Source organism: Motacilla alba, chromosome 1 (genome assembly GCF_015832195.1).
Source record: "Motacilla alba alba isolate MOTALB_02 chromosome 1, Motacilla_alba_V1.0_pri, whole genome shotgun sequence".
NCBI lineage: Eukaryota > Metazoa > Chordata > Aves > Passeriformes > Motacillidae > Motacilla > Motacilla alba.
The window spans coordinates 75,753,866-75,778,486 of NC_052016.1; the positions used below are offsets into that span (position 1 = coordinate 75,753,866).

The 24,621-nt window shown below is 36.4% G+C and overlaps 1 protein-coding gene across 16 annotated transcripts in view; it reads right to left on the bottom strand.

The window, feature by feature from the left end:
- The window catches only part of MYCBP2 (MYC binding protein 2), a 174,772-nt gene that overhangs the window by 7,085 nt on the left and 143,066 nt on the right, over positions 1-24,621 (bottom strand). For 14 of the 16 annotated variants that reach the window (XM_038144794.1, XM_038144827.1, XM_038144763.1 and 11 more), the window contains 20 exons: positions 21,434-23,077; positions 20,354-20,523; positions 19,380-19,624; positions 18,523-18,690; positions 16,780-16,937; positions 16,188-16,387; positions 15,763-15,912; positions 14,437-14,597; positions 13,673-13,829; positions 12,849-13,073; positions 12,200-12,265; positions 10,736-10,975; positions 10,500-10,598; positions 9,827-9,907; positions 8,956-9,222; positions 7,262-7,545; positions 7,028-7,124; positions 5,083-5,202; positions 3,415-3,516; positions 1,637-1,765 (listed from right to left, as the gene is read on the bottom strand). In XM_038144794.1, coding sequence (XP_038000722.1) covers positions 1,637-1,765; positions 3,415-3,516; positions 5,083-5,202; positions 7,028-7,124; positions 7,262-7,545; positions 8,956-9,222; positions 9,827-9,907; positions 10,500-10,598; positions 10,736-10,975; positions 12,200-12,265; positions 12,849-13,073; positions 13,673-13,829; positions 14,437-14,597; positions 15,763-15,912; positions 16,188-16,387; positions 16,780-16,937; positions 18,523-18,690; positions 19,380-19,624; positions 20,354-20,523; positions 21,434-23,077 — 4,763 coding nt within the window. The remainder of the gene's footprint in view (positions 1-1,636; positions 1,766-3,414; positions 3,517-5,082; positions 5,203-7,027; positions 7,125-7,261; positions 7,546-8,955; positions 9,223-9,826; positions 9,908-10,499; positions 10,599-10,735; positions 10,976-12,199; positions 12,266-12,848; positions 13,074-13,672; positions 13,830-14,436; positions 14,598-15,762; positions 15,913-16,187; positions 16,388-16,779; positions 16,938-18,522; positions 18,691-19,379; positions 19,625-20,353; positions 20,524-21,433; positions 23,078-24,621) is intronic. The other 2 variants (XM_038144890.1, XM_038144773.1) reach the window with 1 other exon arrangement.

Consider the following 24,621-nt stretch of genomic DNA (forward strand, 5'->3'; position numbering starts at 1 on the left):
AAAGAACAGGAAGCAAACAGAAAACAGGACAGACGGAACATGACAGAATTGAAACTGAATTTGAGAGGCTTAACAAGTGAGATGTAAAGGTAAAAGTGGTGAATAACGAGCAGAAGTTTAAACATGCTTTTAGAAGTAAATAGGAAAATCTGATAAGTAGCTATTTTGGACAGATAAAAGGAAAAATGTGAGGTTTTCTATGAGATAAGAACTTACTTTTTATCAACTGTAATCTGAACAGGCTATATAGGAGAAATCAGAAAAATGAATGAGACTAGACTGTGCTGTGCCATGACAGAAGAGTAGACATAAAATGATCTTCTCAGGATGACGAAACAGGAAAATTTCAAAGGGGATTGCAAAGACCCTGGCTAAGAACTAGAAGATAATAGACACACATGGCAGTGTCAGGCTGACACTACACTGCAAATGCTGTGGCACCAGAGAGGAGAGTTTCACTGGAGAGTGAAACTCAGTACCAAAGGTACCGTGTTTACATCACAAATGCTCTAGAGCAGCTTATCCCTTGCCCTGAACGACCATTTGCAGTGTGTCTCTGCATCTATCTTTTGATTTGCTTTTAGTTTCACCAGTTCATGCACTCCAAGGCTGCTCAGTAATAGAAAACATTGTACTTTAAGGAGACCTGATCATCTTTAAAAGCCCATTCCTGAACATAACGAAAAGGTTCATATAGATGCATTGTAGGAGAGGGAGAAGAGGACTGAGTTCCACTGAAGTAACTTTATTAATGACATTTCTTATTTTAATCATTGTACAAATGTAAGTAGTCAGAGGGAAAGGGGACAGTAAAGGATCACAACAAACCATAAATGAGGAATAGAGGCAGGAAAAAGGAAATGTTCAAGAATTCTAGAAGTAAAAGCATCTTCAACATCCATTTCAATGACAAAAAGAAAAAATCCAAAGAAAAGGATGAAAAAAAACCATAGAAGAATAATAATTAGCAGAGTACACAGCAAGGTATAAAAATTCGTATCTAGTTAAAATGTCAATCCTAAAAACAAACCCAAAAGAAGTCAGGAAATTTTCAAGCTTATGGATAGGGCAACATATTTCTGTTTTAAAACATATTTGTGTTTTAAAACACAGTGAAAGCTAGAGGAATATTGAAAAATAAGAGAAAACTCGTAGGGGAACCTGTAGGAATATTTGCTGTCAAATCATCTTCTTGGCTATTAAAAAGGAATACACATACATTAGAAATGAAGAGGTTGACAAGCACTGACTCCTATGGCAGAAGTAGTAAAGAAGATAAAATTTAACAGGAATAAAGAACCAACATATACTTCAGAAAGTCTACACAGCTTCTAAATTCTCCTAAAAAAGTGTTCCTAAGCAAGAGAGAAAAGGAAGAGAGAAAAAGCTGATGTAGCATAAGAACTAGAACTAGGAACTGCTGCAAGATTTTCTCATCTTTGTGAAAGATAACATGAGAATGTAACCAAAAACAACTGAAGAGAATTAACTGGAAACACATCTATCTCCATCTCCAAAAAAAAATAAAACACCCTTTTCAAATTCAGTATTTGCTCCTACCTTTTGGTTATATTTTATTTATATAAATATGCACACCATGATGCAGTGCACACAGAGGGGGCCATGTATACTCTACCTGTCTCTGGTGAGTTTTTGTTCGCCGATGGAGATGAAGGAATCGGTCACAGTCTGTGCACAAATTCCCACAGACATTACATAAAATGATTGCAGCAGTTTCACCATCGTCATGGTTATCGCACATTGGCTGAGAGAAAAAAACAGAAATAATTCCTCTTTATTGAGTCCTTCATTTTCTTTCAGCATCTGTTTTTATTCTCTTGTCAGTCACATACCCCACACCACCCCTCCAATTTATAAAAGTGGATAAAGAGCTTGTTTGGACTATTAATGCTATCTTTAAAATAATCAGTATTTAAACAATTATTCCTTGACATAAATCCCCTTAATTTCTGACATCAGTTTTTCTGATACTCTTCATCTCCTATTTTGTGTGATGTACCAAAAATGTGTTTTTCAACAATACCACTGAGACATCATTTTCAACTAGTCTGAGAAGAGGTTTATGTGGTAACAAGGGGTTATGGGCATGCCAACAGAAAAGTTCAGAGATATGAGTATTCAGGTCAGTCAACAGGCATGATATTTACCCTTCATTACTTTGATATGGTACATTTACCCTTTTCAAACACCTAAACAAAGCTGTAGGTCATCCATACCTCAAAGACAGTATGGCTGAAGTAACAAACTTCAAAATCCATCATAAAATTAAGTTGCTCTACTGACAGATTTTTTTTTTTTAATTCAGCAGGGTTCTGTTTTGCAATTCAAAATATCCCCACGAATAGACTTCAACAACTGATTTTGACTATCACATCTCTGAGAACAAGTTTCCATTGTAATGCACGGTCCATTGTAACACATGGTTTCTCATGCAACTTAGGAACAGAGTTCCCTCAAAGCAGTTCTGGTAGGGAGACACACAGTTCACCTCAACATTTGAATATCCTGATGTGGAACAGGATGGGGGGGATTTCAGGCTCCTCTAACATCTCCAAGACCTTTGACTTACTTAATCACCTCAGAAACCTCTATGTTTGCTTCTCTCTCAGCAAGAGTTTTATCCCTTGCTGCTGCTGCAGCTCTATGCCTCCTGTATTCTGTTTCTACCTACATTAAACTGCTTTGGATGCTTCTTTGCTCTGATTATGCTTGGTTGCTATTGCACACCCTTCCCTTGCTTCCCACAGGGAACCACCTAACCAAGATTTACAGAGACCAGCTTCATTACTGTGCTCTTTCTAAAATGGTATTAAAAAAATCACAAGCTTTTTGTCATACTGGGAAGTACAGGCATTTTGTCAACTGAAAAGTATGGAGAGAATCATATTCCACATCAAATTTATAAATCCTCCGAGTCAAAGGTAGTTTTACTAAATTCAGTTAGAAGGAGTTTCTCCCTGGGGTAATCATTCTCTAGGGAGATGGGGAAGAGGAAGCTAAATTACAGAGAAGTAGTTATTGAGTAACACAAAAGAATCGATTTTACTTTGTGACAGGGATTAAGACAGAAAGAAAAAGCTCTGATACAGGGTGCTGTACAAACTGAGTCAATCACTAAAAAACTCACACCACAGGTGTTAGGAAGGCCTTGTTTCATCCTGAATACTGGCAGAATTGCAACATTACTGTTTTAAGCTGGAATTTCTGTTTTCTGAGCAATGCTTATCTAGAATAAAAATACTGCAAAGGTATTTTTATATATTTTGTATACAATCCTCACTGGGATTGAAGAAAAGGAAGAAAGGCCAATTTTACCACTTTATCATTATTCTAAATCATTTGATGAGTGAATATATCAAAATAAACACAAAACTGTATGATTTTCAGTCTCACCATCTGTTTCTGTTGCCCGTCCTTTCCCATCCATCTTCCTGAGGATAGTCTATCAACATGATCCTGATCAAGGACACAGAGGGATGCTAAGGCCAGCCACAGCTATTGAAAGGCAAGGTAGAATGAAATGTCTTAGACATATTAAAATCAAACCAAATAGTGAAGAGATAAACTTTGTCAGATAGAAATGTCACTGTTACCTGCAAACTCTATTATTGTTAGCTGCAGCCTGCTCATACAATGCAAGTTTATTTTCCCAAATAAGTCAGGGACACAATAAAACTTATTTCACTTTTGGGAACTACCTTGTTTCTTTCATGTTACTTCATGATTATAAATACAGTAGTCAGCACACAAGAAAGAAAAAGTGAAGAAAGATCAACCAAAGCACATTATGAAGAAATATGACAAATACAGACTTGCAAATTGACCCAAACATTGCAGGCTTTGGGGTAGAAGAAATTCAAGGACACAGACTAATAAAAATAAAATCAATCCCAAAAACAACCACCCAAAAACCTGTTCCCTCCTCACTGCATATGGCAACTGGCATTACCTAGCAAAGGGTTCTGAGCTAATTAGTCAAAGGAAGCTTTTCTCTCTTCTTCTCCACTGACTACGGGGAAATCCTGAACTGATGAGCTACTGAGGATAATTTGTCACTGCAAACAAAACTGAAAGGCACTTGACAGCTGCTTTTTGGAGCAATCTTTAATCAAATGTTTGATTTGAATAAAATTGTTTTTGTTGAGAAACTTTACTGGACTCTCCCCCAAAGCCCCACATCTCCATGACAGAACTACACTCAGTCACAGGAGTGGCTGGGCTGACATTCAGGGCTCCTCTAAGACCTGATTAACTAATATGACAACAGCAGAAGCCAGTGGTAGTCCAAGACTGTGACCTCCAGAAAGCAGAGACTATATGAGTAACAAAAATGATGAAAAGAACAACTGGTACAGCTTTTTAAGATGGAAAACAACGTGAGTGTCAAATGTTTGAAACCACTGCAAACTTTTTTTTTTACTTTTACATCTAATTATTAAGCTTGAGAAGCTAAAATTTGTGCTCCCTATGACAGCAGGATGTCATAATTTACAAATATGCTTTTCATGGTATTTCAAGCAATCTATTAAGATTAAAGTAGTCCTTAGTTTCTATGAAAGATTCACAAACAAAGTAAAGACCAAGAAAAGAAAACCACCAGGTTACACCACGTTAGTAATAAAGGGCTCAGCAAATATTTTTTGAGACAAACAGAACTGAAGCTGAAGCTTAGCTTAATTGTCCTAGAGAACATCTGTTACAGTGTTTTCATAAGAGCCTTGAGATGTGGCAGCTGATTACCTAGAAGTCAAACCACTTAGAATCATTGCTTGGAGAGCTGAAAGAAGACAGCTGATACACATTGTGCAATTTTCCACACAGATGATCTCACATTTAGTGTAAGGCAAGTGTGACCAACTTCAAGCAGAATTATTTAAAGAGTAAACCCCCAAATGTATACAGTCATCACACTTATTCTTCATTATTTCGGAGATTCCCTAGATGCACGTTTAATTCTAATTCAGCTTTGGCTAGTGTATTTCTGACATATAAGAAGGTTCTTGAATGGGCTCCTATTGCACATTTACAATGAACTAATGCTAAGTTTGGTGAAGTTCTTACTCTGGTTGTTGCAATGCACCTCACGGGGGATCTGTATTCTTCTTCCATTTTGGTCAGAGCTATGATGGTTTCAGCAATAGCATTCTTTGTCACACGTGACCAAGCCTCTGACAGATGACCCTGAGGAAAGAGGAAACTCAATTTATTACAGGTTTTATTAATACTACGAGCGAGTAAAATTGTAATTAGAACTGCTACAAAACATTAGGTTAGTATCTCAAGTTAGAACAAAAAAAGAGGAAATCTGGAATGAATGATTAATTAGGCGTTTTCACAGAATTATTTATGTTGGAAGGGATCTTCAAGATCTTCTGGTTCCAACTCCTTGCCATGGGTAGGGACACCTTCCACAAAACCAGGTTCCTCAAAGCCCCATCCAACCTGGCCTTGATTTTCAAATCAGACACATCTGGTAAAAATTAGCCCTCAAATACTGAGGTGACTGAGGTTGTCTCTGAGCAACTACTGGAATAATTAACTTGGAACAGGTAGAGGACATATGATTTGAAGAATGGAAAGTCCTTTTCCTGATGTGTCCCCCACCCATTCTGGAAAAAGAAAGATGCAGAGCTGGAGCACGGATAAGTGACTGTGACCAGCACACAGATCACAGAGGGTTCCTAGAAAAATTAGCTTCACATGCCTAGCTCAGCCCCCTGATAAGAGTCTACAGTTCCTGTATTAGAAAGAAATAAAGAGGAGTTCACAGCAAACATCAGAACCACAGCATACTTTCCAATCTTTAACATTCTGAGCCTATGGCACTGACTCATACTCTCAATTTCTTGATTCAGAGGCTGCTGCATCCTTCAATTCTTACTGTCATCTCTAAAGTCCTAAACTTCATGCTGAAGGTGACACATAATTGAGATTCACTGAACTCTAAAAAGGAAGCTATAGTGACTAACTCAGATACAGGTACCTACACATTGCAAATGGTGAAAAATATTATGTGAAAGGAATCACATTTGTAACTCTTATGAAGAGGATAGTTAGACTGATGCCACCCTGCTGATAACTTGCAGTTCTAAAAAGCTTCAAAAAAGTCTTCCAACACAGAAAGACTTTAATTGTAACTCTTATCAATTATGAGATTCTAAAATCTTGTAGTCAGAATCAACAGAGAGAACTCCCATCCAGCTTCAGCAACTTTGAGAAGGAACCTCCTTAATCCAAGCACAGTGAATGGGCTTGGAAAATAGGACTTACATTCTGAAGATACTGAAAAACCTTTCAAAGAATATTTACTAGAGGAATGTCTGGGTCATTTAGAGCATCTCAATAGGTGCAGAATTAAGGAAAAAAAAACAACCTCCCAACTAAATTCCTTTCCCAGAAACATATACAAAACTTATTTTTCTTTTGCCAATATTTCTTCTGGGAAATAGCTGATTCACTTTTCATCAATTTTTCTGCCAAAAAAATTGTCTGAAGCAGAAGTATGGAAAATTTAGGCCCAGATAAATAAAGTAATAAGTAACTATAAGTGCAGATTTCAGCAACTGAAAAAAATCAATCTCAACCAGAAAATCCATACAGTAAGTCTACATACAGTTACATGAAAACAATGCTGTTATTTTACTTCACAGATAAGTTTTACTTTTCAATTGAAGTTCTGAGTGCTCAAGATTTAAAAATTGAACTTTAAAGTTAGTAATATTAGAAAATGACCCGCAATTATTGTTTATCTCTTAATTTCTAGTATAAGCAACTTTTTAAAAAGCTTATTTCAAAACTGAATTTCTGTTTCGCAGAATCAGAACTCAGCTGCTACTGCTTTTAATCCTAGACTCTATCCAGAAAACTGTATGGGTTTTTTTTCTTGAGACTAATTCACATTTAACAGCTCCATCTGACATTAACTGTAACAGAATTAATAAAAAAATGTATTTTTCATTATCAGAAATATTTGACTATCATCCACATTTAAAGGATAGAAACTCACTGCTGCCATGTCTTTAATGAGTTTAATGATGATCTCTGAAATCTGTGTAGGTGTTGACCCTTTCATCCACCAATGACTTTCACCTCGCCGAATATAGCTGCAAAGGATAAATGGTAATAGATGAAATCAACTCAAATAGTTAGTATTTGTCAAAATCCAGCAGAAAGAAATAGTGTACGTACATACTCAGCATACAGTAGGTTGTAGTAGTTTGTTACATATTTTTAAACAAACCTGGAATTGAAGATCATTGGAAGTGTGACTGTAGTAACTCCTTTGCCTGCAGTAGTGCCAGCTGTCCCTGTGATGGTAGTTCCTTTGGCTTTTAGCTGTACAGTGAGAGCTTTGGCAATGCATCCCAAAAACATGTCCAAGATACCTAGTTTGTTCCAGTCTCCTTTTTCTGTTGAGTGGATTATATCACTTATATCTGCTGGCGGAAGAGACTTCACCCCTATAATACTTGCCAGGCGACTGGGGGTTACCTCGGGCAAAACACGTCTCAGTAATGATGTTACCTGGAGAAAAAAAAAACCAGAACACCACAGTTCTTACCAAGACAGCTGGGGTTTTCAAGAAAAATCACATGAAATCCTTGTTCACAATTTATTTCAGTTAGAAGGACTCAATCTAATTGCTGTACTTAATGACTCCTGTAAGAAATTCTGCAGTATCTCTATCTTACGATGAACTGTTTATTAATTTATTTGTTATAAATATTAATTTATTATAAATATTAATTTATTTTTAAAATTATTTGTTTATTAACTGTTTATGTAAGAGCAAGGCAAGGCAAAGAGTCTAAAACTGATCTCACTCAAACAATACTTAGTCTAAGAGTGATACAGATGTTTGTACAACTTTGATTTGCTTGCATGGTACCCACTTCACATGCATTATTGAGATGTCAGAAACTGTGGTAGAACTGTAAGAGACACTTTAGTCTTCTGGAAACAAAGTACTTGCCTGAGATACTGAGAATTATAATACTCTTTGCCGACTCCTTTGTCTTTCCTTTTGATAGCTTAACTGGAATTTTTTGCTTTGTCAATAGCTCTGGACCCAACGAGAATTGTCTTGAAATGATATAACCTTACCAACTGGTGAAGCTGGGGTTGAAATTGCACATATCATGCAAAGTTTGGTCCAAATCAGCATGAAAGCTGATGAAAACTTAAGGACTTAACATTTCATAGGTAATTTGCAAGCACTCAATGCTCTCTTGAAAAGCTATTGCATATCTGCAATGTATCACAGCTACTAAGTATCTGCCTCCAGGCAAGTTGAGATGTGAGATTTTAACAACTCAAAAATGGTAAAAGGAAGAATAAAGAACATGAGACAAAAACTTCTGCAACAGAAACTCAAAATCCACCTGAAGAAGGCACAGCACCTAGCAACAATAGTGCATTAACGTACTAATACAAATATTTTATATGTTTATATATTATTAGCATTTTTAAACATATATATATATATAATATGTGTTTATACAGTATGTGCATATAACTATATATACACTCAGTCTAACTCTCAAATTCAGAAAGAAACAGATATTAAAAGTCACCTTGAGGATACAAAGAGTAGAAAGAAGCTGTCTAGTTCCACACAACTACACTTAGAGCCTAAGACACAGACACTAAGGACTCATGCCAGATCCATAACAGACTCTAGTAAAGAAAAACTTCTTCTTGCCTACACAGGCTACACGAGCACTGTATACACATAACAGGAAATACTGAAAAACCACTGTGCTGTTCATCTGACAGACATTTCTACCCCGTAATCCTTAGAAAAAACAAGCACCCTAAAACCTGACGCTTCAATTCCCAAAGGAAACTCTGTATTTTTTCCAAGCACACGATTTTAGTATTCCGAAGATGCTTTTCCAGCAATAGCAAGACATGGGAGGAGCGGTCGGCACTGACCTGCCTCTGCACCCTGGGAGAAGCCGTGTGGAGCAGGGAGAAGAGGTCCTGGAGCAGAGTGAGCTGCTGGGCCAGGTACTGGCGGCCCACGTTGGAGCCACTGAGCGCCAGGACCATGGAGAGCAGCTCGAAGCAGTAGGCATCCGAGGAGGCGTCCTCGTCGCTGGGCTGCGAGTTGGCGTTCTCCTTGCTGGAGATGGCGTGCTCCCACTCCTCGCGCACGCGCGTCGCCTCCATCCGTATGGCCTGCACGATGTGGGCGCACACCTGCCACACAGAAGCCAAACGCACAGCAGCTCTCAAAAACTTTTAGCAAGTGTGAAATGTTGTGGTTTAGGTAGCTTCACAAGTATGGCTAAAACAGGAAACCAGTGCAATTGGGCCTGTACTTAAATTACTTTTTTGCATAAATTCAAATGAAGAAAAAAATGCTGAATTTGCTAATCTTTCTTCTGGAAAATTTACTGAAGTTACTTTTAATTTTATTTCAGATCCTGTCTTTTAATTTACTTTTTACATAGAATTCAGGCCAAAAAACCCACTCCACACAAACCCCTGAAGAAATACATTTACTCAACCCACACAAATAAAAAGCACTTATTAAAACAGTCTCTTGTTCAGTTTAATAATCAGAAAGCTTAAAAAAAATTTTAGAAACAACAGCATGGTAAAAAGCATTTTTAGGAGACTACAATGTTTGCAAAGATGAGTGACAGAAGACTAGATTCTGCTTAGCTTACTAAACTAAAAAAATTCAAAATCAATCAACAGCTCTATTGTGAAAATCTTCATAGCAAGATTCACTGAAATTGAGCTTATTTATTACAAGATAACAATATGTACTTCTCAAATAATTTCAAAAAGAACAAACCTGTTTCTGCAAATTTGTCAGTTTGCTCCGGCTGAATATGATCCCTACCATGTGCTCCTTCAGGTCTGCATCTGATGTTGCCTTCATAAAAAGCATATTTAATATTAGATCAAAAGTTTCAAGAACACTTCCTAATTACTTTAGCAATTAACATAGAATGTATCAACAAACTGTGTTTTATAAGTTAGCTTTTTTTACAGGAAGATATAAAAGCAAGATAAATTTAAGTAAGCTTACTAAATACCTCTTCAATGTACTAACTTTCTCTTTGTGAGAGGAATTTAAGCATCAAACAATAGGCAAAACAAGTGGAGTGCAGTTTCTTCATACCTTTTCTCTACATATTAACAGAGCAAAAGATAATGGCCAGGACTTTCAGGCTGACCATGACTACAGGTGTTAAGTATTTCTGTAATTGTAGGCATCATTTGCATCATCATTACTATGGTGTTTCCATTAAATGCATATGCCTCAGTTATAATTTACTTTTTAAAAAAGACACTATAGTTTATTATTAAAAGTACACTATAATATTATAAAAATAAGCAATTGCAACATTTTACTTCTGTTTTGATCTAAAAATTACGCAGCCATAAGAAACAGAACAAATACTGAAAATCATCCTGGATAATGTTTTTCAGCAAAGTATTATTGATAGAATACAAATAAATACATTGTGTACTTTTTCTTCTCCTTCTGGGGATGACAACAGTGCCTTTTCTTCTTGCTCTGGGGTTGGCTCAGCATCTCCAGAGATAAGTTTCCCAAATACCTGAAGAAAGACAATGATAATTAGTGTATCTCAAAGATAAACTTGTGCAGATGTGACATTTTCCATTAAACAATAAAGCAGTTAAAGTCTACAGTTCATAGTAACTTTCACTGTATAAGACATCATTAAAATCCCACCTGGGATGTTATAAGTCTGAATACTCGCAATGTCTCAGATTCACAGTTTCTTTGTTGAGCCACACTTGCAGAAATCTGGCCTGCTATTTTAATGCTTTCACCATCCTTCCATCCAAGAATTTTTACTTGTCGAACTCTTAGTGTATTCTCTGGACCCTTCAATTCAATTTTGATGATGTGATTATCACCCCCAGGAAGCTCACTTGTTACCCAGCCAATATGTCTTGAATCCAAGTCTACCTATTAAAGAGGAATATAAAGTTGGAAACTGACATTACACCAAACAAAAAGTCACACCTATCATCATATATATCACTGTAACAAATACTGTGCTTGTAATGAAAATCTCAACCTGAGCAGTTTAATGATAAAAATATTCAACCTCCTGAGTTCAGGTTAAAAAGTGACATATAGCCATTTCAGTTTTATCTGTAAAGCTGATTAGAAATAGTGGCCTACCTTTCTCTTTTACCTTCAAAGCAACAGTTCATATATTAACAAAAAACAACTCTTAAAACTAATATTTGGTCACTACTTTTATGAAAAAAGAAAAAAACCAGCCCCTCTAATTTACCTGGAAATATAACACACAGTTATCATTCGGTACATTATTTCATCTCTATTCACACAAAGCCCTGCCAAAGAAATTGTTACTCTCTGGAAGTCAGTATTTGCTACCCTCACACCAAGATATGCAGGACTTAACGGTAAAAAAGGGAGATTACCTGTATCAAATTAAGTGTATTTTAAAATAAGTACTGTTTTAAAAAAAACCCAACATAAATAATGCTATATGAAATCATATATTTCATATGAAACTGCAGTGTCACTGCTGGAAACCAAGCACTGATAGGGTGCAGTGCCTCACTACATCACTACTCAGAGAAACCCAAGCCCTGAGCCAAGTGAGCTCTCTCTCCTATCCACGGGCTCATTTATAATCAAGCTAATATTTATTCTTTCCCATTTCTACATTAATTCTCAGTGTCTGCATTGAACTGTGCTGCAGCAGACAAGGCTAACTTTTTTTTTTTTTAATACCATGAGACAGGATACAGCATGTGGGTGTGCTGAAAGGTAAAAAGCTGTTGGGAAAGTGTCAGAGCAAAGAGGAAGCAAAGCTGAATCAGTTCCTGCCTCTGTTCTGGGAGTTTTTTTGGGAAACCTTCTCCAGCTGAAAGGATAAGTCACCATATTGTAGTAATTAAAACTAAATTAATCTAAGGAACACTTTACATAACCCTGTTCTATTTCAGTAGAAGAGTAAAAACTTGATCAACAGTCAGTATACATAACTGAATTCTGTCATTAGTAATACAGTATTTTCCAAGGCTTATTATGATGTCTGATATTTGCAAAGTAATTTATCTATTGTAAGAAATGGAAACTACTTGCTCAGAAAAATCTCTGGTATGTGCACAAAAACGGCAGCAATTTTTCTATGTCAACTGTTAAAATGTTTACCTGCTTTATTCTGCAGAGATCTTCTACTGCCTTGCCAGTTAGGAAGGTCATGGAGGTCACTTTGTTCTGCAACAAACAAGCAAAATAAGAATGAATCACTCAAACTGAGACAGTTCTGACTACGTCTTCTGTATTAAGAGTACATACATAAAAGAGAAAAATTGCTTCATTACAAAAAAAAAACCATGATCAAAAGTGACAACAAAGAATTCCCAAACACAGCTCTCTAACACAGTCTGCTGTTTGTATTAAAAGCTGTAGTTGAAATACAGATATATATGTAACATTACTGTACTGATCAATATAAAAGAATGTAGAAAGTCTAGAAAATTTGGATTTTATGACAGTTCCTTATTTCAGTGCTTCTGAAACCATGAGCAAGAAAAGTAACTTAAAAGAATTAAATGATTGAAAATGAGTCTGAAATAGCACAGGCCACTAAGAATTAAGTTTCCCAGTTTCAGTTTTATGTAACTGCAAATTCAGACAGACTGGTCTGATTACAGTTCCAGCTTTCCAATTCACTTTGAAATGTGAACTTCTGCATTAGAATTACCAACTGACAAAGAAAACAGTGCTTCTTCCTTGATAAACACATACAGCTTGGACTATGCACCTTCAATGGGAGACAGTTTTATTTTCCTCTTACCCCAAGATCTCTGGAGTTGTCTACATGAACACAGACATAACGTGCATTGATTCCTTTTACACAGTTGATTGTGATGTTTTTAGTTTTGTTTTTGTCCTCATCTCCTGACTCCCAGAATGTTTCTGTAGACCCATCTGTTAAACTACCAATCATGGCAGGTCGGCTTGATGTTTTAATGTCAACAATGCTGGTTAGGTCTTTCAGACAAACTACTATACACAGTTCCTGCGAAAAAAAATGGGAATTTTTAAAATACTTGAGAGCAAGCCCAAATACATGGACATGGTTTACAATTTTTAAAACCACACACACATTTCTGTTTTGACAAAATGTGCTCTCCAAGAAATTTGTCCTTTATTGATTCAAATTATTCAATCCTTTAAGCCAAAGGAAACATTAATAGCTAAGAGCTGAATATATTAGCAAATGCCTAAATATATTACTAAATGGAAGGAAATACTTTGAAAATATTAAACAGATGTATTAATTCATGCTCCTCAGAATAACAGAAGGAAAAAGGTGCAAGCAAAGAAGAACTGGAAGTACACAATATTTAAAAAGTTAACCAACTCCATGGCATTCCCCAGAAACTTTACTTGCAAACAAGCACTCCTCCAAAACTGAGTAATATATAGGCTAAGGATCAATATTTGAACCTTGAAAGCTAAATATGAGAGCCTAAATAGCAGGGATAAGATTCTGAACTATGCTCAAGAAAATATGACATTGCAATAAAGAACCTTTTAATTTAAAGAGAATCATCATTGGAAGTGCAGACTGTTCACAAATGATCTCTGCTTCTGAGCCAGAGCTGTAATACTTGCCTGATTCATGACTTCAAAACCAGACTGAACGCTGATACTAAAACTCTCTTCACTATCTCCATCATCAGATTTGGACAAAATATTGTTGATATGATGAAAAACATTGCTCTGGTGCAGGAACTGGTGATCAGATTGTTTGAATTTAAGACTCCAGCACCTGAAAACACATTTAGTTGACTTTGAAATTTTGAGTGTTGGCAAAAGACATAACTTACCCATGAAACTATTAACTGCATTTTTGCTTCTCAAAGTATTTTCTATAAACATTGAACTTCAAATTTTGCAGGATCTCAAGTGTTTCTAGTGCACCATTTTGAGGAAAGCAGGAATAAACTTTTCTTAGAATTTTTACAGTAAATGCAACCATTATTATTCTTTTTTTTGTCTTTGAGACAAATACCCAGAAAAAATCTCAAAGTTTAAAGACACTATCCAGGTGACAAATTTCTGAGCAAAGGGCACTACAGAGCCATGCACATACACACAGATCCTTCCATATTATTCTGTTAGATGTTTTCTTTTTCATAGTGGACATAGAACAGAATTTAAGAGAAAGTACATTCCTCTCTACAAAGTCTTTTATACTGTTATCTGTATGTATAAACACTTGAGTGTCTCCTATGTATCTCCTTCCTAGTGGTAAGGATAGATGCGCTCCTTCTCGCACAAAGCTCTCAAGCATCCTATTTACATTGCAAAACTTTTTAACCTGTAATTCTACAACATTTCCAGCCTCTTCAAGAATTTTCTTGATTTGTGCTTACCTTAAGGCCATTTGCTGTAATGCACTACCACTGGGAAGAGACATCATAAGATCAGAGATTGTCTGAAGAAGGCGATGGAAAGTGTGGGGTAAGGGGTGAGCAGCTTCCCCAGCAATCACTATGTCCGACAGAGGGTGTTCACACACTCGTGTGTCTTTTTCCTACAGAGCAAAGCAATTTGGGTGTTATTACCAGACTTTCTGAGACAAAAGGTTAAGTAAACAAAAACATTTCTGCTGTTTGTTTTAAGAGTAACTGCAACAAAATGAATGTGAACTTGACGCAGTTCCTGTCAGAGAATTTTTGAATTAAGTTACACATGAGCCTCAAACAGGGAATTTGGGAAGTGTATACTGCCAGATATTTCTCATGATTTAAAGATACGAAATATTATATGGCAATAATTTGAAAACAAACTAGAAACAAATAACATATTCCAGCACTTGAAACCAACTTTATCTGAGCAGCAAAATCCACCCATAGCAAACTTGATGATAACTAAGCTGATGTTACCAGTTGCTGCTTCTCATTAGAGCTGAGAAAAAAGTAATTCTTAGTTAACGTGTGTCAGTATCAGAAAAGCAGTGTACCAGGTTACACTGCTGAAAAGACTACTTTCAGAACAACTAATTTCAAAACTGGATTAGATATGAAGTGATAAAGATTATCTTGACTTATTGACACCACTAGCATAATTTTTTTGAGCTATTCATTGTGGACATGATAATGTTTTAAATCAGAGCTGAGTCTAGAACAGGTTGTATGTAGATATCTTTTGGAAGTATGAGATGTTAGATTGTACCATTTTGCAGGCTACATTTTCAGAACTACAGATTTTTCTTAAATCGCTGAATTAAGTATAACTACTGCACATATAATTACTTATTCAATTATTTATATACATACACGTACACAGCAGTATATAAATTAACTGTGCGTTTTTATAACTCGCTATGGACTTCTCTTAGAACACTGGAAGACACAGTAAACCAAACCACAAAGCTTCACTGAAAGTATTTTGTCTTCTCTCTCATTGCAGGGCAAAGGAGGAATAAAAAGCAAATGGTTATTTTTTTTTTAATGAATTAGCAATGTGCTTTTTTTGCTTTCCTATTTCCCAAGAATACTAAAAAATAATGCTTTAGAAGACCTTGTGATCCATCAGCACATAGAAAGTGATGATTAACAAGTAAAATTATTCTATGTCTACAAAATGAATTCAACTAAAATTTAAGGTTTTGTTTCACAGAGGGAGGATTAAGGAATTCTGTTTTTCACATGGAAGCATTTCTGATTTGCCTACAAAATCAGCAGAACCTCACTTACTTGTTCTGCATTTTCTTTATTTGATTTATTTTCTTCATCCTCTTCTTCTTCAGGCTCTACAGGTGCAGGAGTCAGGGAAGCCACAAAATGCCATAAAATATCATGAAGAGAAGTTGTTTGAATGACATTACAAAGAAGCCAGTTGAAGGCCTAAAACAAATTACATACAAGGAATTACCAACTGGTTATGCAAACCTGGAGTAAAACCATTTCTTAAACCATTCATTGAAGGAGGAGCACTGATGATTTGGACAGGCAAAAAATAATGCAAAGGTCTTCAAGTAAGAGGTTATTGCTCTGTAGCTAAAACAGCTTATTTAAATGACAACTATAGTACAGCCAGCATAGCATAATCTTAAAAAAAAATTTCCAAGGCAGAATTTACGACCACTTTAATCATACAAGAGCCATCAGTACATGAATACCTCCATGGCAAAGACTCTGCAAGCAGATTTCCGTAAGGCTTGTTTCATCGCTATTTCAAGTCCTTCCAGATCATGATGCTGGATTACAAATGCCAATACTGGCCACTGGAAATTTCTCTCTCCTTTGGAAAGAGAGCTGTGGGCGGAGATTAACCGAGAAAGTTCAGGAGATGGATGTCTCAGGAGAGAGGACCCCACTTCTATTCAAAAGCATAAAAATATGCATACATTAGATTCCTTGTGCATTTCAATTTTATAGCCACAGTAAAAATGAAAAGCAATAAAGCACTTTTAGAATTGATTTTTTTTTTCTGAGAGAAAACCGCATTAAAAAAGCAATATGGAAAAACGATGCTTCAACTGAGAATTAAAAGTGACGGTGGTATTTTCTATCAGGCACAGAAGATTCACCACGTATTTTAGAATTACAGTAAATCCTAATCCAATTTTAGGCTAATTCTGTGCCAATTAGCAAACACCTAATGTTTACTATTGTTGTGTTTTATAAGTAAAAAGTCACCACATGTATTTATAAAAAAGAATTGCAAATCCTTGAATCATTTTTCCCTACTTCCGATGTCTGTGCTCTTACCTGCATCTCCACTGTTGACTCGTCTCCTGGGGATTGCTTTGACACGTGCTGGCAAAATTGAGTGCTGTTTGTCATATTCTGATGCAACAACTGAATATGATCTTTGAAAGACTGTGCGCTTCGCAAGATCTGTATCTGTGATTGGACTGGTTTCCAAACTAGGAAGAAATCAGTGAAGTAATACACTCATTAGCAAATATATATAGTGTATCTGAATTATACAAAAATAATTAATAAGGATACATGCATTTCATAATCATAATGTTACTACTGCATGAAACTTTGTCTTATGTACCTAAGAACTGTTTAAATGCTGGAAAAGAAGGGGCACATATTAGAATTACACACGGTGAAAAGGCATGCAAGTGCTTTATAAACAAATGTAATGATGAACATGATGAGTTCCAAGAATTTAGGTATTTCTTTTCGAGAAATACAAACATTCAGATCATGCCTAATTTGAAGTTTTAGACCAAACTTCTCCTGAGAATGCATGTGAAAACATCTATGAAGTGAATTTTTTAATACGCAAGCCAACTGAAATTCAGAACTTTATGTGAAGTAATAGTTTCTAACATCATTAGCCTTAAAGTCAAATTTGAATTGCTACAGCTATACCTCTGACATGTTTTACTCCTTACCTTCAGTGGACTTCTTACAGTCTGCAGAAGGACTCCCAGCTTATGCTGTCCCTATAGGCCTCAGGAGACCATGGTGTCCACAGTTTTAATAAAGGAATATACCAATACGATGCACTCTTAAGGAGTTTTGTTAGAAAAGTTCTATTTCTGAAAAGACTACATTATAGATTGTAGTATTCCAATAAACTATTTGTGCAGTCAGTATGAAATACAACAAATTGAAATAAAAACAGATTAAAAGCAAATTTCTCTTCATTACATCCTCACAATAATATGAGGAATCACTGACACCTGAGAACACTGAGCATCTAAGTAGATTCTGGACTATTATTAATAGTAAGAGCCATTTACTCCCTAGTGAAACAAAAAATTTTATACCCTCTTGAATTAGATCACAGTAAACATTACATGACAAGAAAGTGGCTTAACCTGACAGAAACCACCTAGCACTCTTGGTCCTACACAGCATTGCCATTTCTTCGGTGACATCTTTATGTCCCACAGAACAAAGCAGCAACATCTGCTATGAAAAGTGTAAGGTAATGAAATTTCCTTCTGTTCAAACTTCAGAATGAAACCCTGAAAGCAGAACAACAGCTGCTTCCTTTGAAAAAGCCTGCACTCAGTTGTGGTAAAGAACAGATATAGAGTAAAAAAAAACCTGCTCAATTTTCAAAGAGTTTGCAACAGTTACAGTCTTTGGATTACTGATCTTCAGATCACTTCTTCAGTTCTGCAGATTGTGGAAAATTTTTCGCTATGGGAAAATAAGCAGGCCTGAAGTAGAGGCTATGGATAAATTTCCCTGTATGCTAAGAGTCCTGATCAGCTGAACAAATTTTTTTTGTATTTGGGTTGTAAACCCAGGATCTTTCTAGAGAGAAGTAACTGAAGTACAGTATGCTATGATATGCTGTGATGATATGCTATGATGCACTGAAAATTTCCTAGCTACAGCTTTTGGCTCTTACACTGCCATTTCCGAGACTGATCTGATACTTTAGCTTCTTAACTGCAGCAGTGTTTTCCTTTATTTTTTAAAATTGGTGTTATGCTACTGCTTTAATATTTGAATGTAGTACCTAGAATTACAAGGAAATACCTTGGGGGCATAGATTTCATGTTACTCTCTGGCTCTTCAAAGACATTCGGGCTTGCGTCAGGAGTAACGGAGATGTACGGTGCAGGTACTGAAGTTGAACGCAAGTATCTCATCTCATCCTGGAACAGGTTGTCATCCTGGTACCCAACAAAATTTTCATGATGATGCCTACACCAAATGAGATTTTTAAATTAGAATTAGGATTAAAAATTGCTGAAACACACACACATACACTAAAGTTGCTTGCCAATACACTTCATCAGCCAATGCTAGTCACATACTCTTCACCTATTAAATGCTTTTAAAGCTGGTTGTGACTTTGAAGTGTTCATGGAAGATACAGTGGTACTCTCAACCAAAAGGTAGTGGGGATCATCCTTTTCTATTTTCTCATATTTTCATCAGGTATTTCCAGAATGTATTTTAGGTCCAAAAGCCTACCCAACATAAACATGAGACACTACAGTGAAGTTTACTTAGAATTTCCAAAAAAGCACAAGTCTTCTGGTTTCCTTTTCACTATTTCTAACTGTGAAGAGAAAAAAGTAGCACGTATGTCTGCTACTAACACACTAAGTTAAACTCTTTGGGAAATTCTCAATTCTTTGCACAGAAACTGAATTATTATAAAACATTTAGTATCTGAAAGCTACTTAGGGCATATTTGACTCTAGGAGAAAATACAATCTAAAAGATTGAACAAGATCATGGATCAAAACAGACAGAAGAAAAAAACATACTGAAGATTCAGGAAAATACGTCTTTTTCTATGTAAGCTTTAGTTTAGTTTACACACACTTTTATCCAATACTCTGCATGAGTGTTAAAAACAATATTCATACATATCCTTTAATTACCTTGCTAATGTCTGTAGATAGAGACATGGCATCTTAATGGGAAAGTCTTCAGAAATTCCTTCTTTTAGACTGGGAAGTTGAGACTGGAATGCTTTTGCAGGGTTATAGCAGAGGATACTGGGCTCAGCAGCACTACTCAGTGACAGTAAATACAGTGCATTGGCTTTAATCACTTGATGAGCTTCCATAGTTGGCAAGGCACGAGGTGTCTTAACTTGCATTGGTTTCCTCCTGGACTGTTTAATCTAGATCAATTTATATAAGGCATAATTAAATTCACCACAGGAAAACGTGACAACCTATCTCATAATAGAGCCTCTTAATTCTGCCTGTTGTAAAATGCCTCCTATGACAAAACACACTTCTATTACTTTCCTACCTTTGCAAACATTTAATAGTTTGATAGTTCTGACATTTGCCTCAAGATTAATTTTGTGTGCAAAAAGTTTCAAAAAGTTTAGTTTAAAAATAAAGTTAAATTAGCATCATTAATTCATTAAATTAGCATCAACATATTTGCATACTTTGATTAAGATTTTGAAATTAGTCCTTGAAGACCGCTACAAGAAAAACACCTTTTGTACTATTCCCATTAAAAACTCCTCTAGTGACATCTTGTACACAAAGATCTGGTTTATTAGGATCATTCAAAAAACTATAAACATGGAGTTAAAACAGCACCATTCAAAATTCAATAAACTGACAGATACTTAACAAAATTATTACATTCAATCCTGTGGTTATACAGGGATAAAAAATAAAATTACTTTACAAATTTGAGCACACATTTGAAGGGAAGAAAACTGGTCAGAAGCCAGTGGAGTTTCTATTTCATTATCCTAAACCTAACAGTGAGGATAAGAGGATATTCCCAAATTATGAAATTCCAAATTTCTTAAACTAGCTCTTCTTTTCAAGTTGTGAATACAGCACTACTGAGCAGATAGAACGCTAAACATAAGAGCTGAAAATACCTTCTCTCTTGCTGCGGCTTGCTTTTCACGAAGATACTTTTCTCTGCATCGATCGCACACCAAATACCACGTGCTCCCTCCAATGCCACCATCGCCACAATTCCCAGCCCATCCTCCACAGAAGTGCCCAATGCTGTTGTACCCTTGGCCACCTGCATAGCGGCCACAGCCTACATGGGGGAAAGGTGAGAACAACTGATTTCAAAAGCAGGATTCTTATTCTATTATTTATTGCTCTAAAAGAGGGATGAAGAGGGGAGAAAGGAAGATGCTTGTCTTTCCCTGGCCTGATTTTCTACTTTTCTGTATGTCTGAATTGGTTACAAAACAAGGTTCTTCTCTGTTCTTGTCCATGAGTCCTAGCAGTGTCTAAAGAATACAAATGCACTACAAATGCAGTTTTCAAGTTTTATAAAGAATTTATCCAAAGCATGAACAGATCCCTATTCAGACAGCTAAGTTTTGGTTAAGGTCAATATTATAAGTTAGCCAACAATAGCTGTAATTTAACAAACACAAAAAATCTGGCCTCCTAGCTAAGAAAGCTTAAAAGGGAATAGAGGGTATTCTTTTGCTGATTAGAGTTTCTCAGAAAGGTTCGGGACTTTAACTTTGCACACACAGAGCTAAAAAAAAGTACAGACCAACAAGCACTTAAAAAATATTAAGTCACTAATACTCAGTACTGACACAGCAGACAGAAGTTTTCTACTCTTGACAGTAGAATAGGAACACTTCTGTCAATGTAGAAACTCTAACTGACCAATCTCATTTATTATTTCAGTTTTCTCAGTACAGCTTCAAATCCTAACGTGTGAAACATAGCATGTTTTTGAAGAGCAGCTGTAAAGTCAGAGCATTATTTTGACCTTGTTTCAAACAACTCAGAAACTTTAGATCCCTAACTACTTAAAATTATACACAAAGATGTGCAACTGATCTGTATGCAAGTATAACTTTTAATTTAGTGTGCATAATAGAAAGCATAGCCTGACATTTTCCTAACAGAACTAACACCAAAGCCTGTGTATGAAATATACTTTATGGATGGACATGGGAATTATAAATATGGAGTCTTACCTGGATGAGCTTGTCTCATGTGGTAAGTCACTGGATATGGATGGGATTCTCCACACAACTCACAGATGGTATCTTTTTCAGGTCCTCCCACTGCAAGCTGGGCCATCTCACCAAAAAGATTTCCCCTTGGCCTAGCCTCAACCTTTTCTTTTTTCTTTTTCTCCTTTTTGGCTTTCTTGTTATCTTTGTCACTTTCCTTCTTCTTTAACACTGCACAAGAACCAGGACTTGGAAAAATCATGTTTTGGGAAGCTGCTTTAATAGTTGCTAAAGAAATATCTTCCCAGAAAGCTACTAAGTGCTGCAGTGTTAATGGAAGAGGAGACTTAGATTTCATTGTGTGATGACTGGATGTTTCAAAGGAGGTAGTTTCATTTTTTCCATCCTCACACTTTTCATGCAGAGGTGGTTCTTTTAACATTGAGAGGACTTTGTTTTTATTGATGCTACCCATTTTAGATATATCTGGTCCGTGAGGTGAGATGTTGAACATGTTAAGAGCAGATGATATTTCCAATGAATGTCTATTTTTCAATTTGGTTTCTTTTTCCTCTGCAGGTTGTTGAGTAAGACTGCTTCGGATGGGTGCATGCTCTTTGGACAGTTCTGGATTAAACTTCAAAAAAGATGAGCATGCCATGGCATCATGAACTATTCCTTCATGCCAAAGAAATGCAGCAAATACGGCTCGAGCACATTCTGCAACAGAAGGTGACATTGCTTGCTTGGCAGGCTCTATGGGCTTTGATCCATCTCCTTTGAAAAGAAAGTTGGATTTTTCCTTTTTGGGTCTTGTGTGCCTGCCAGCACATTTACGGCTCACTTTTGGAGATGCTCTCATGTCTTGCTCATCCTTCAGTGGTGCTTTTCCAATGCTGAAATGAACTTTATTAGAACTATCGTCCAGACTTCTGAATTCAGTATTGTCTTCACAGGTGGTATCTGTTATGCTGTCAGTCTTTAAAGTACTTGAAGTACAGACTTCAACTACCTCACTGTGAAGATTTTCTTGTACGACATGAGGGGAAGGAGCTCTATTTTCAGTTTCTGGTGCAGTTTTCCCATCTTTTGTAGTAATTTTTGGTTTGGGTGAAGTGGACCTCCCCCTTAAGGGTTCTGTCAGCGGCACTTTCTTTTTGCGAAGGGTGTCTGGATCTAACGTGTAAGAATCTGATTTGGAGCGTTCCCGAGGAGGATCAAGCTTTGTTTTTACAGGGGATGAAGCTTTCTGAGGTAGAGTTTTGTCATTGGGTGACGAGGATCGTGGAGAACTAGCACCAGATCTAATGCCTGTAAGCGTCTTTGTCTTTGGAGAAGTTGACCGGGTTCCTGGCCCTGGAGATTCAGCTCTCAGACCAGGAGTTGTTCTTCCATCAGTTTTTAGTGTTTGCAAAGTGTTATGATTCGGCGACAAAGACCTGCTGTGCGAGTCTGAGCGCAACTTTGCGGCGTCTGATTTCAGCATCAGGCACTCGCTGGCTGATAAGCCGTCAGTGTTTCTGGGCTTCTTCTGCTCAGCAGCAGCTCGGTTCATTCGCACGTCAAGCTTGGGTGACCTGCAGTCAGCTCTGTGCTTTGATGCCATGTCTGATTTTCCTGCTGGAGAAATCGGTCTAGCAGCTCCTGTGAAATTCATTCGGTCACCTGTACAATGTTTCATAATGGAATTGTTATGTGCAGACAGTGACAACCTTAACAGTACAAAACAAAGACTGAAGACCTGAACACAAGATAAATATCAAACACATGCTTCTGTTCACATCAAAATGAAAGGAAACATGAAGGGATCTTTTTCCCCCTAGAATACTTCTGATACATTTCTTTTCCCAAAGATACACAGAAACACGTGTTAGGAAGTTTTTACAGAGAAAACACTACTATGGAGGTATCAAAAGGCACAGTTCACTCTTTCTACAAAACACTAGTAAAGGAAGCACAATTTACACCCTTAGGTGAAATCCAGGAGCTAACTAAGTTTACCACAGTTGCAACAGAAACCAGGGACTAATTATCTCTTATCTCAATGTGTGACAGGCTGACTGCAACAGGAGACTTGCACAGAGATCAAATGTTTTGCCAGATTTATTTTCTTCAATGCTCAAAAGCCAGGAATTGTAGGAAGTAAATACTGTTAGTAAGGCAAACTGGGCAAGAGGCTTGCAAATATGCTCAAAATTACTCAAATGGATAATCTATGGAATCTACTTTTTAAAGTCCAAAATCTACTACATGTTCTGCTACCAAAACACTTCAACACCCCTCCAAAACCAGAAACCCACTTTTTTCAACCACTGAGTTAAATGGCCAACTCTGGTCAACGATGTCCTCCTACTTCAATGCACACTGACCGTGTACATATATCAATTTACAGATCTGTAACACTACAAGAGCTACAAGCAGCTTAGTACAAGTACACGCAAAACAAGTATGTGCAAGAAGTAGCTTATGAAGGCAATCTGCTTCTGATACCTCTGTGAACCAAGTCTCTCTTGTAAAATTATATTTTGAAAATTAATCCCAGCAATATGGAAATTAGGCAAGCAATGCAGCAGTTAATACAGCTGTCTCTCCACAAATCCTTACTGCAAAATTTTGAATGCAGAGTTAAATCCTTTCGCTTGGAATGGGTTTCCATTAGTCAAACACGAGAAGTGTTTCCCTAGTAATCCTGCAGAATTAGGACACAGTACTTAGGGATATTTCACTTTCCTAGATATTAAAAGGTTATTTGCATTTGTCTGGGCATATTTTTAAGAAAGCAACTATTTCTTAAAAAATAAAGTTTCAATTAATCAAAGAGTATTTGCAAATTTGAGCCCTGATTTCTAATGAGAACAGGATAGACAGTCACCTTTTATCTAGTACCTTCAGTATTAGATGTGAAATCAGTATCTACTTTCTTATGCATTATGGGATCTGAAGCAATTTTATGCAGTTCTCAATAACCAACCCTTACCCCTACCCTAGAAAATATATAGATGCAATTTTTCCTACTATTATCTCTCACAATATAAAAAACAACCAAGAAAAATTTTGAGCAAAATTTAGCAACCACGATGCTTCCTTATGTTACAAAAAATATTATTTATTTGCTATTTCCATATTTAAATACCTTACAGTAAAATTAACAGCAACAGGAAAAAAGTGAAGGTAATTATATTGCAATATTTAAAAGCCTGAAAGTTAGA